The sequence below is a fragment of the Camelus bactrianus genome, chromosome 4 (genome assembly GCF_048773025.1).
Source record: "Camelus bactrianus isolate YW-2024 breed Bactrian camel chromosome 4, ASM4877302v1, whole genome shotgun sequence".
NCBI lineage: Eukaryota > Metazoa > Chordata > Mammalia > Artiodactyla > Camelidae > Camelus > Camelus bactrianus.
The window spans coordinates 48,554,451-48,567,047 of record NC_133542.1 but is presented as its reverse complement, the minus strand read 5'-3'; the positions used below and the strand labels follow the sequence as shown (position 1 = coordinate 48,567,047).

At 51.9% G+C, this 12,597-nt stretch overlaps 1 protein-coding gene across 5 annotated transcripts in view; it reads left to right on the top strand.

The window, feature by feature from the left end:
* Positions 1-11,996, top strand: part of TBC1D2 (TBC1 domain family member 2) — a 45,602-nt gene extending 33,606 nt beyond the window's left edge. For all 5 annotated transcript variants that reach the window (XM_010952925.3, XM_010952926.3, XM_045515231.2 and 2 more), the window contains 6 exons: positions 248-435; positions 1,460-1,936; positions 7,199-7,319; positions 9,669-9,854; positions 10,656-10,777; positions 11,424-11,996. In XM_010952925.3, coding sequence (XP_010951227.2) covers positions 248-435; positions 1,460-1,936; positions 7,199-7,319; positions 9,669-9,854; positions 10,656-10,777; positions 11,424-11,631 — 1,302 coding nt within the window. In that variant the 3' untranslated portion in view covers positions 11,632-11,996. The remainder of the gene's footprint in view (positions 1-247; positions 436-1,459; positions 1,937-7,198; positions 7,320-9,668; positions 9,855-10,655; positions 10,778-11,423) is intronic.
* Positions 11,997-12,597: the final 601 nt, after the last annotated feature.

Here is a 12,597-nt window from a genome sequence, read left to right as displayed (position 1 = left end):
TCTCCCTGCTTTTTCTGAATCCAGCTTCAGCCTTGGGACGGGTCCTCTCCTGCCTGGAACCTTTCTGCCTTGATGTAAACCCTTGGGTTCGGGGCTCATCTCCTTTCCCTTACATGAATGGCCGGGGTGGGGATGGATGGGGGTCCAGCTGGAAGATGGGCTGGACTGCCTGAAGCTGTTCAGGTCTAGGGCCTCTGGCCCAAGCCCAACTAGATGGCCTGACCAGCCCCATCCCTCCCTCCCACAGTGTGCCTACCTCCAAGCCAAGAACTGCCAGATGGAAAGCAAGTACCTGGCGGGGCTGCGGAGGCTGCAGGAGGCCATGGGGGGCGAGGCCAGTGAGTGCTCGGAGCTGCTGAGGCAGCTCATCCAGGAGGCGCTGCAGTGGGAAGCTGGTGACTCCTCGGCCGACAGCGTCGTGCTGAGCCCCGTCAGGTAAGCCCAGAGCAGGGCTGGGTCTGCAGGACCTGGGGTCCCTGCTGCCAGTTGCTGCTGACCTTGTGTCACATCCCTGACCTCCTTGGGCCTTCAGACAAATGAGCATGTGGCTGGAATGAGCCCTGTTTCACAGCTGAGGTGGTGCAGGCTCAGCAGAGGCAGCCCCTTGCCCAAGGCCACACAGCACATTAGTGCATCTGACATGCGCCTGCCTCTAGAGTTCTGTTTTTCCCACTTCCCCAGGCTGCCCCCTAGAGGTGTTTGTCAGAGCCAAGCTTGCTGAGGACAGTGGACTTGGACAGTTAAATATAATGGAGGGGCTGTGGCTGGGGTTAAAGGCCCCTAAAGGTTGGGTGGTCCAGTGGCCAGAGCCCAGGCTTTGGAGCCACATCTGGCTTTCCCACTTTGGGACCCTGGGCAAATCACTTTACCTTTGAGCCTCATATTCAGCGTCTGTTAGACAGGGGCTCAGATCCCTGCTTTGCAGGATCATGAGCATTAAATGAGATAGCACATGCAGAGCACGTGCTAGAGGCAAATAAACATTGACTAAATGAAAGGCCATCTGGGTCGGGTCCCCAGCTCTATTTCCGCTTGTCATTGGTTCTCTCTATTCCCCGTCTGCCCTTGGGCCTCCTGGCCATGGAAGTGGGTTTCTGGAATGGCAGTACAGGACACCTTGCGCCTAAGGCTGCATGGAGTAATAAGAGGGTGCTATATATTTGCACAGCATGAATGAGTAAATATCTTTTCAGCATTTACCATGTGCCAGGCAGTGTCCAGCCCCTAGCAGTTTACGTCAGAGGATCTCACTGGGTCTTCATGAGGCCGAGCAGGAGTTCCTGTACCCATGGTACAGAGCAGACTGAGGTTCGGAGCAGGAAGTGACCTGCCCAGAGTTACAAGGCCAACCTGCAGTGAAGCCAGGCAGGATCCCTGCCTAGGGTCCACCCTCTCCCCGCTGCCCCTTATCTGGGGAAGGGCCTTGCAGGGTGCCGCTGACACGGGATTTTGCTGGCAGCGAGTACGACGAGTACGGCTTCCTGACAGTGCCCAACTACGAGGTGGAAGACCTGAAGCTGCTGGCCAAGATCCAGGCGCTGGAAGTGCACTCCCACCACCTGCTGGCCCATGAGGCGGTGGAGCGGCCGCTGCGGGAGCGCTGGGCAGCCCTAGGGGAGCTGGCCCCCTCAGCTGAGCTCAAGCAGCTGCTGCGGGCGGGTGTGCCCCACGAGCACCGGCCGCACATCTGGAGGTGGCTGGTCCGCTTCCGCGTCCAGCACCTGCAGGCCCCCGGCCGCTACCAGGAGCTGCTGAGCCGGAGCCAGGCCTGCAAGCACCCCGCCGCCCGGCAGATCGAGCTGGATCTGAACCGGACCTTCCCCAACAACAAGCATTTCACCTGTCCCACCTCCAGCTTCCCTGACAAGCTCCGCCGGGTACTGCTGGCCTTCTCCTGGCAGAACCCCACCATCGGCTACTGCCAGGGCCTGAACAGGTGAGCCACACAGCCCTACCTCCCAGGGCACCTCTCAGTCTCTTTGGACCCTCTCAAGAAGCTGGATGGGGCTTATGTACAGATGGGGACCAGCAGGTGAAAAGGACATGCTCAAAAGAGCATTGGCCCAGAGCCCCAGGCTCCCGGTCCCGTGCCCTCTCCTGCGGTCTGTGCTCCAGGTGGTACTGCTCTCTTAGAGAGCATGCGAGCGGGCCCCTGGGGTTAAGTCACGCACAGCCAGCTCACGTATTGCACCACTGCCTGGGTCAGGGATCGTTGCTTTAAACAAAACCCACTCAGAGGAGCCCAAGGAAAAGAGAATTCGTAAATATTACAGAGGAAGCTCCCAAAAGCCAGGAAAAGGAAATAGAGCTAGGGACCAGATGGTATTGGAAGCCAGGCAACTCTTTTCTCTAGTGGGGCCACAGTACAGCACAGCCCCAGAGGGTGCCATTCATGCCATTTTCCAAGGGGGTGTTGTCCCCTGAGATAGTGTAGCCCTCTGTGGGCTACGTGGTCTCTGGCCTCTCACAATACATGGCTGCTTCCTCCTCTCTCAGCAGACCCACCTCTCTGTCTGTCAGTCTTTGGACATTTAGGGCCCATCGGGGCTGTCAGGATGGAAACCTCAGTCCCTGAGTTGAGCTTCTCAGCAACCGGCTTGTTGATACCTTCATGCCCCAGGCCTAAATTCCCAAAGAAAGGAATCTGGTCCAGCCTGGATTAATTTCTATTTCAGGTCCAACAGCAGGAGACAAGGGATGGGGGATAGAGGTAGGGTGGCGTGACTTGGTAGGGCTGCTCCCACCAGTACTATGGGGAACTCTCATGGCTGCCCCCAGTTATCTTGATAGAAGTGGCATAATCTTAAATATTTCCCAAAGCAAGTTTTGAGTCAACTCAATTTAAACACACATAATACCAAGCAAAATTTACATAAGCCATTCTGCTATTTTTCTTTTTTTTTCAAAGTAGGCAGTGTGTGACATTTATTTAACACAGAATAAATATTCAGAGTGTCCTTACTCAAATTTGAATGATTCCCAAGGGTAGATATTTTTGATACTTTTTTTCAGCCTGAATTGGGTGGAATTGAGCATATACATGTACAATTACTGGGAATTCAGGGTTAAGCCCCAACATTAATACCTTTCAGTCTAAGGCTCTTAGAAAACATGTTCACATTTCATGCTGCTCTAAATGTCTGCTATAGGGGATGTCTGTAGAAATTCATTCATTCATTCATGTATTCAACAGCCAAGCAGAAGCCTGTGCACGTCTCATCTGTTTGAACATGTTAAAATCCAGAAGGGACAAAACTTTGAATCCTCTTTGGATTTGAAGGGAGCTGGAAGCTATAGGATTAGTATGAATAATAATTTTTACATTTCTTGCAAAGGTCAGGAAGGAACTAAGACTTAAAGAGGGCCTCTTGGATGCCAGGTACTTTACATACCAGACACCATCTAAGCCTCATAAAAACCCTGCCAGGTGGGCATCAGTACCCACATTGTCCAGGTGAGACAAGAGAGGGTCTGAGAAGCTAAGGAACCTGCCTGGGCCTCACCGTGCAAGGGGGCTGGGCCAGCTGCTCACCGTGGTCTCCAGCTCCCAGACCTCGTCCTTCCTACCACCTGCCCTCACCCAGAATGGGAACTGTGGCAGAGAGTGTGCTGAGAGCTCCCAGAAACCTTTTTTCCTGATCAGATAAAACCTTTTTTCCTGATCAGATATAACCTTTTTTGAGAGCAGGAATGCAGTTAGCCATATGTGGGCTTTGGAGTCTAATCTGTGCTGCAGGGGCAGAGGGGAAATCCTATAGCAGGAGGGGTTCTTGAGGTCAGCCTCACAGAAGGAACAGCAGAGACCAAGAGGGGGAGACACCCAGAGGTATTTCTTTCCTTCTTTCTGTAAATGCTGCTTTTGCCAATAATTGTCATTTAGGAAGATATTCATACTGTTGCTTTAAATAGAAAGTTTTTGGAATAGAGCCTGTTTAAATGTGGAGAGTGCATTGTATTCTTTTCAAGGCCCCTAAACCCAGCTGGCCGGCCCCTTTCACTCATCTGAGTGCTACTGTCTAGTGGCGGCCAGTAGAACTGCATGTGTGGTGTCTCAAAAGAGGATGGAACCTGCTTTTATGCTACAAACCCAGCCTTGTTTGAGGGAGACAGATATCATAGTAATGATTTAATGCTGATTCAGAGCAAAAATTGTTAAATCCACATCTCTCTAAAATATAACCGGTGCTTTTTAAGTAGTTTTTTCCTTTCTCGCATCACCCTCCTTTACAGACTTACTTGGGCTTGAGTGTCTTCAGTTAGAGTCTGGCTGTAGCCCTGAGCATTTGCTAGAATGCTTTTTACTGACCTTTTTTCCCCTTTTTCACCCCTTTTAAGTGTACAACTCAATGATCTCTAGTAAATTCACAGAGTTGCACAGCCATCCTCACAGTCCGGTTTTAGAACATTTCCATCACCCCTAAAAGATACCTTGGGCCCATTTGCTTCTATGAATCTGCTTGTTGTGGGCATTTCATTTACCAGTCATACAGTATGTGGTCATTTGCATCAAGTTCTTTTGCTTAGCGTAGTGTTCTTGAGGTTCAACCATGTCATAGCATGTATTTTTTTTTACTGAGAAGCATTCCATCACATGGATGTGCCATATTTTGATTATCCACTAACCAGCTGATGGACATTTGGACTGTTTCTACATTTTGGCTATTATGAATAATGCCATGAACATTCCTGGGCAAGTCTTTGTGTGAATGTATATTTTCCTTTCTGTCGGGGGCATTTTTTTCAACAGAGGCTCAATTTCCATTGTCTAAATGTACCATAACTTTTTAAAATCTTTTTTGTTTTGTTTTGTTATGAGAATTCGGCCACAGATATTCTTATGTCTGGGCTATTCTGCAGCATTAAAACACAACTGAAAAAGTTTTAAAAGTCACAAGGAATACACATCTAAAATTTTCACTAACCCAAAAAAGTTCCCAGTACCAACAGGTAAGGCCCACAGAGTGGCAGGGAGGCCTGCTGAGGAGTCAGGGATGGGGCAGGAAGCAGAGGCCGGCCAAGGGTGAGGCAGCTTCCTGGGAGTTAAGCCAGAAGACAGGCACAGGCCAGCGAACCTCCCTGTGGCTATTAATGAGAACCTGTGACCTGGGCCTCTTCAAGGGGACCAGTCTCTGGGAAGCTGAGAGCAATATGATTTGGAAACAAAGCTCATGGAAGTAAAAACAAGGTCCTTTGGCCTCCTCCACCAGGAGGAGGGGTCCTGAGTTACCCCACCAACCATGTTGAGAGCATTCTTGGATTCAGAAATCATGTCATACCCTTGCCCCCAGTGGCATTACTGAGACTTGCAAAAACAGTGGTGTTGGTTCCCAAAGCCCCACGCCTTGCTTAGGGCCTTCCATGAGTGGCATCTTAGCAGGACTAAACCTCCCTTCTGACACAAAAGCTTTATCCTACCGGTTCAGGATTGAGTCAAAATATTAAAAATAGTACAAACCACTGAACATTACCAACAGCTCACATATCAAATCACTGACCTTTTACTGTGAGCAGAAGTCTGAGCTAATGCTGATAGCCAGCTCCTGACTGAGCACATCCTGAGTGAGGCTCTAGTGGAATGAGGAGGGATGGAGAGAACAGGCTGGACTTAGGGAGCCCTCGGTTCTATTTCCAGTCTGCTGCCACCTGACTGTATAGTCTTGAGCAAGTCAGTTTAGCTCTTTGGGCCTCAGTTTTCCTGTTTCTGCAATGACCAGGGATAACCAGTAGGAAGTAACTGCCTGGAGCCTCCTTGTCTTGTGAGTTTCTGAGGCAGCCTTCAGACTCAGTGGGAAAGAGTGCTGTGATCAATTAGTTATGTCTGCCCCAGGCACACACAAAGACAGTGGTGGCCGATGTATCACATTTGCTATCCCTGAGCTAAATAACCTCTGTAGGCCTTCCCACTTCTCCATCTCTGAGAGGGCAAAGCCTCTTATTTCCAAGAGACCTGTAACTGTTCTCTCCATCCACTCAGCTAGACTCAGGAGGACTTGGTACAAATATTTTAGCTGGAGTGGAGAGAAATTCCTTCCCAATCTACTAGGGGGCAAAAAGGAATTTCTTTCTTCTTTTGAGAAACCCTGTTTCTAAAAAAAGCATGAACCTCAGAAGAGGTAATAAATCCAATCTAGTAAGAGCCCAGAGAAGCAGGAATATCTGGACAATGAAATGTGCTCTCTAAGTCCATCGAGAGCATGAGGCTACCCAGTGCTGAAAGCAGCCTCTCCCCAAGGAGATTCAGCAGATGCACTGTACACAGCCCCATTGGACAACCTTGTGTCAGTCACATGGGGCTTTGTTACCGTGGGATTTCTAAGAGGCTTTGGTAAGATACTGCATATCATGAGCCTCTAGAAGGGGACTAGGGTGTGCAGCATTCCTCACACATCTTTGAATGTGGGACTATGTGTCCATCTAGCATCTTGAGAGACCAGTACATTCTGGGAAATGTATTCTTGGATTGGCCCTGGACGAGACCTGCCAGGGAAGGTGGGAGAAGAGAGAAAGCAGTGCTTCTTCCAGGCAGACATCCCAGCTCAACACTGTGGGCTTTTCTTCTTACCCGTGATCTCATAGAGACTTGTGATAACTCTGGAGAGGGGAAGCAAAGGAGAAAAAGAACTCCATTTATTGAGCACCTGGTATATGCCCAGACAGTGAGCAAGGCGCTGTATGTCAAACGCCTCCCAGTCCTGGGAGGTGGATACTGTTAACCCCACTTGACAGGTGATGGAAGTGAGGCTCAGAAATGAGCACACTTGCCAAGGTCTCAAAGCCCGAGGATATTAAGATGAGGTTAGCTAACATTTATAAAGCGTCTCACTATGTATCAGGCACTGTGCTGGGCAGTTAAGGTGTAGTTACTCTGTTAACGCTTGTAACAATCCTGTGATAATTATGAGGAGGGTAAAGTTCAGAGAGGTTAACTCTCAGTCACCCAGCAAAGAAGCAACAGGACCAGCATTCACACCCAGGCAGTGGGACTCCAGAGGCCCTGCTCTAAAGTGATTCCCGTTGTTCTAGAAATCCCCATGGTAGTCCTCTTGAAAAGCATGTCCGTCTCACCCTAGGTACCAGGAACACGAGCCTGATTAGGAAATGGTGTTGGGCAGGACATCCCCTGGGTAGCCACCTCTGCCAAGGGCTGCCTGGTTATAACTTCCATGGGTCACCCAGGTCTCCTTCCCTCCCACTCCAGACTGGCAGCCATCGCTCTGCTGGTCCTAGATGAGGAGGAGAGTGCCTTCTGGTGTCTGGTAGCCATCGTGGAGGTCATCATGCCGGCTGATTACTACAGCAAGACGCTCTTGGCATCCCAGGTGAGCAGGGCAGGGATGGGACCTGGAGCCACGCAGGTCAGTGCCCCTGTGTTGTTCCGAGAAGCCGGTGAATCTCAGGAAAGTCAGTAATGTCTCAAGCCTCTAAATCTCCCTCTGTACAGTGGGCTGCTGTGAAGTTCCAGTGAACTGATGGCCTTGAGAACTGTGGGGGCCCTGCCCACAAGATAGACCGTTGTTTTTCCGGTGGTGATGTGAGGTCATTAGAAACAGCTGATTTCCTGGAGAGGGGAGGAGAATATAATCTAATGTCACTTGGTATTTGCCAGTCAAGAATTTCAAAACAGAGGTCAGGTAGGGTGGAAGTCGGGACTGGGAAGATGGGAGGTGACGGAAATTCTTCACGCACGCTCACCACAGCCTCCTGAGCAGCACAGCTGCCTCCGTCATCTCATGGCCCCTCGGCTGCTCTCTGAGCACAGGCCATCCCTGGAGTCAGGCGGAGCTCAGTTCAGAAGTGACCCTCCAGTAACCAGCCGTGTGCATAGCAAGCGGCATCATCTCTCTGAAATCCAGGCTTGCCAGCTTTTGAATGGGAGTAACGTTACTTCCTGGGCTTGCTGAGAGGTATAAATGGGAAACCATTTCAAACCTGCCACCTCTACCCCCCAGCCTCTCGCTCCTCGCCCCTTGTCCCATTCTTGCTCCATCAGCGCGTGTGCTTTATGGAGACAGGCCACCCAGAAGGAACCTTCTCACTCCCCTTCCAAGCCTACTAAGCCATTACCCGCCCACCCATCCTGTTCTTTCCTACTGCGAGCACCGAGCACCAAACACTGCTTCCTCCTTCTGGGACACGGACCTGGGTGGGGAGGTGAGGAGAGAGATTAGGGATGGAGATCAAAACTTAGGAGTCATCAGGAAATAGATGGTGAATCAGGTAAGGATTGTGTGTGGCTGTGTGGCAGGGAGACCCAACCTAACAGTGGCTTAAATGGGGGGTTATTTTTCCCAGATAATGAGAAAGCTGAAGGCTCCTTCCAGCTCTCTGTTCTGCAACGTGACTTTCATTCTCCTGCTCATCACCTCGTGGTCACAAGATGGCTGCACCACCTCTGGCACTGTGGCCATGGTCCAGGCTGAAAGAAGCAGAGGGTGAAAGGCAGGCACTGGCTGGCTCCCCTTCCAATAGCCTTCCCCACCCAGCAACTTCCGCTTACCTCTTATTGGTCAGAACTGTGTTGCATGGCACCTCTAGTTGCAAGGCAGGCTGGGAAATATACAAATATTTTATTTTACAACTATTTCACTATCACATTTTAACATCTCTGGAATTGAGGTATATTGTATAAACCAATGTGTTATGGTGTGTGTTTTGTTTGTTTTCTTTATTTTTAGTACAGAAAATTTCAAATGTACCAAAAAATAGAGAAAACAGTGTAGTGAACTTCCATGTATCCATTACCTAGTTTCAATAATTATCAACACAGGAAGACCAGTGCTGTTTCACCTACACTCCCACCCACTCCTTCTTTGATGACCTGGAAGTATATCTCAGACATTGTATCTGTTCATCTGTAAATCCTTCAGTAGGTTCAGTGGCATCTTCGATTCAGTGAGTTGCCCTAGGTTTTGAGCTGGACACTCGGCCTCTGCAGCAGACCTGGAGTTCAGGGAGAGGAAGGGAGAGAGAGGGCATTCGCCACAGCTGCTGGCTAAAGTCCAGAAGAAGGCTTAAATGGAGGGAAAGGGCTGAGAAACCAGCAGTTCCAAGAAAGGAAGAGCAAGAGGAGCCTAACGTAGGCTTGTCACAGAGGTAGGGGGCAGCCACAACAGAACCATGTGCCAGAGCCAGGGAAGGAGGCAGTTCTGGGAGTAATCAGCCAGGTCAAGTGCAACATTGATGGAGGTGTGACAGTGACCATGTGGAGAGTTCACTAGAAACCTCACCCAGCAGCATCACCCCTTGATGTCAGGTGTGGTTCCCCAGACACCCACCCGCAGGACCTTGCCCTGAGCATCTTGTGCATCAGGCCCAAAATGGGTAGCAAGGAGCAGCCGTGGTGTTAGCCGATAAAGCCTGAGCTCCTACTTGGCTTGACGTTCAGGGGGACAAAGGGCCAGAACTCCACTGGCCGAGAACTTATGATCCACAGAGACCTCCACATCAAAGCTCTAGCCTGGAAAGCTGCTTGCCTGTGGAGTGACCTGTCTCCTGGCCAGGCTGGGCTCTAGCTCCTCCAGGCGCTCTGTGCTCCCAGGCAGGGCAGGACCCACTGGGGGCAGCTCTAGGGTTGTGTGTGTGTGGACTGGCTGGGTGTGAAGGGGCAGGTAGGAGGGAGGCAGCACCTTCTGTGGGGCGGCAGCTGACAGCCCTCTCGTCACTTGCAGGTGGACCAGCGGGTTCTCCAGGACCTCCTCTCAGAGAAGCTGCCCAGGCTGATGGCCCACCTAGGGCAGCACCGTGTGGACCTGTCCTTCATCACCTTCAACTGGTTCCTTGTGGTCTTTGCAGACAGTCTCATCAGCAACATCCTCTTCCAAGTATGGGATGCCTTCCTCTACGAGGGCACCAAGGTAGAGCACTGTAGGGGATGGGAGGGTGCGCAGGAGGGTCCTGGCCAGGTCCCTGCATCCCCTGGGTCTCGATTCTGCCCCTAGACAATGAGAGGACAGTGCTCACTGTCAGGTCTGTGGAAGACCTCTCCTGGGAGCATGGCTTTGTAAGCTCAAGTGCTTTGCACCCGTGAGGGAAAGTAGTGCTTCTGCCCCTGAAGATGCATCCTAAAGTTGAGGGGATTTCCTTTCCCTGGAGAGGAGGCACGAGTATGACCAGGAGGGAGGTTGCTGTTCCATCCCTTGCCCCTCCAGCACCCAGGCCCCACCTTCTCCTCCTCCTGTTTGGACTGAACCCCAGACTGAGAGGCTGGCACTTGAGTCTGGTCCCAGCTCTACCCCTTACCTTGCTAGGAGATCCTGGACAGGCCATCCCCTAGCCTCTGCCCTGTATCCATGGTGATTGATAATGTACTGCACCTCACGGTTTATCCAGCACCCTCAGATCTGCCTCTCCATTCAATTCCTGCTGATGCCCCATGTAAAGACAGTGTTACCCCGAGTTGGGTCCAATAAGGGCAAGACCTTGCCCAGGGTCCCAGGACTAGTCAGTCCTAATCCCCAGATTCTGAGCTGTGTTCCCTCATGGGGTTTCCAATCTCCCCCTCCCCTTGGCCTTCCCCTACAGTTTCCTCCAAGCCTTCAACCTCTGCAGCCTGCCTAGGGATTTCCACGCCGCCTAGGGGTGTGGGCTCTACTCCCTCTGGGGATTCCCTGCCCTGGTTCCCCACACCCAACCTGAGCCCCTACTTCGCCCCCCAGGTGGTGTTCCGCTACGCCTTGGCCATTTTCAAGTACAACGAGGAGGCGATCCTGAGGCTGCAGGATGGTCTGGAGATCTACCAGTACCTGCGCTTCTTCACCAAGACCATTTGCAACAGCCAGTGAGAACCCGCTCCTGCCCCCACCCTGCCCCTCCACCACACCCACCACCCACACATGCCCACCCAGGACACATAGCAGAGAGGAGGCTGGTGTTTCCAAGTGTGGGTTCATTAGTGCTGCTAATCCTCCGTCACAGCTTTGAACTGTCTCTAGGGACTTTCCTCAGCATCTTTCTGCCCCTTAACACGACACTTGAGGCCTCCGTGCAGTTTGATTTCTTGCTCACCTTTTCCTGCCCCCAACACCCATGCCCTATGATCTTGCCAAACAGAATTATTTGAGTTACCAGACAACCTCCATCTCTAGGCTTCTGGCCTTGCAGCTTCTTCTCCTTGGACTGTCTCGTTACCTCTTCCACCACCACCATCTTTGCCTGGACTACTTCTACTGATTTTTCAAATCTCAACTCACTTGTCCCCTCCTCCAAGAAGTCTTCCCTGACCAACTTTTCCTTCCCATAGCCCTAAGCTTCCTCCTGCCTCAGTATTTGTCACTTTGGGTGGAAATTATCTTCTTATTCACTGTTTCCTCTCTGGAAGGGGCCTTGGCTGCATGAGCGGAATGAACGCAGGGGTACCTGGGACTGTTGGAGAATGTGGGCCCTGGGCGGGCACTGGCTCTGGGCTGACTGTGCTCTCCCCACAGGAAGCTGATGAACATTGCCTTCAACGACATGAACCCCTTTCCTATGAAACAGCTGTGGCAGCTGCGGACGGCCCACCGGGAGCGACTGGAGGCTGAGCTGCACGAGCTGGAGCAGTTCAAGGCAGAGTACTTGGAGACCCGGACATGCCAGGGCCCCGCGGTGCCCGAGAGTTGCACCAGTGAGGATGAGGGGGACTTGGAGGCCTGACTTGGTCACCTGCCCTCCCCAAATCCCTTTCTCACCCTTGGCTGGCAGGCCCATAGGAGGACGGCCATGGAGCAGTGATCCAGGCCCCCTACCTAAGCCCCATCACCATGTGACCCTAGGCAAGTCCCTACCATTCTCTGGGACTCAGTCACCCCATTGGGACACTGGCTTCTGAAGCCATTGGTTGGGTTATCTGCTCATGACACGTCTCCAGGATGCACCCCTTCTCACTTCCTCCATAGGGCACTTTAGCACACAGACAATCAAGAGTGCTGTCTTTATAGGGTAACCTTGAACATTCCCCAGGTTTTTTCTTTGTAAAACAGTGTAAATATTGGAAATAGTTCACAGTCTTTGGAATTTAACTGATTCTCAGTAACCAGTTGTTCCTGGGTGGGCCGGAGGCTCCAGGGTGTTTCCAGCCTGGGACGTCCCTGGCTGCTCTTCCTGTGGGCGCCTCTGCAGTGCCAGTCCCCCTCCTGGTTCCTGGAAGAGCTGGGACCCTGTGCATTTAGGGCTTCTGTCTTTCTGGGTGACACCGCCTCTCCAATGCTGGTGGGGCCTTTGTTCCAGGCCTGGCTCCCACCTAGCGAGGCCTGTTTCCTGAGCCTTGCCCCTGTTCTCTCCTTTCTGCTCACAGCCCATCTAGGGGTGGGGGTGGGGGGCATTTCCTGTCCACCACCAAGAGGAACTTGGTGTGGGGGCCTGGGTAGAGAGCCCTGGGTCAAGTGCCCAACTGCTGATCTCCCATCACCAACTTCACAGGCAGGGGCAAGGAAAGTCATGTCTTTGAAAAATGTTTGGTTGGGAGGGGGAGGAAAAGGTGGTGAGAGGGACAGAGCTGCAGCCTGTTGCCAAGTCAGGGCTGGCTCATCACAGCACCCACGTGTGCAGAACTCAGCTCCAGTTCTCCTGGGCTCTTCCAGGCCCTTCCTCAGCAGACAGGCTTCCCCCATTTGCCTCAAG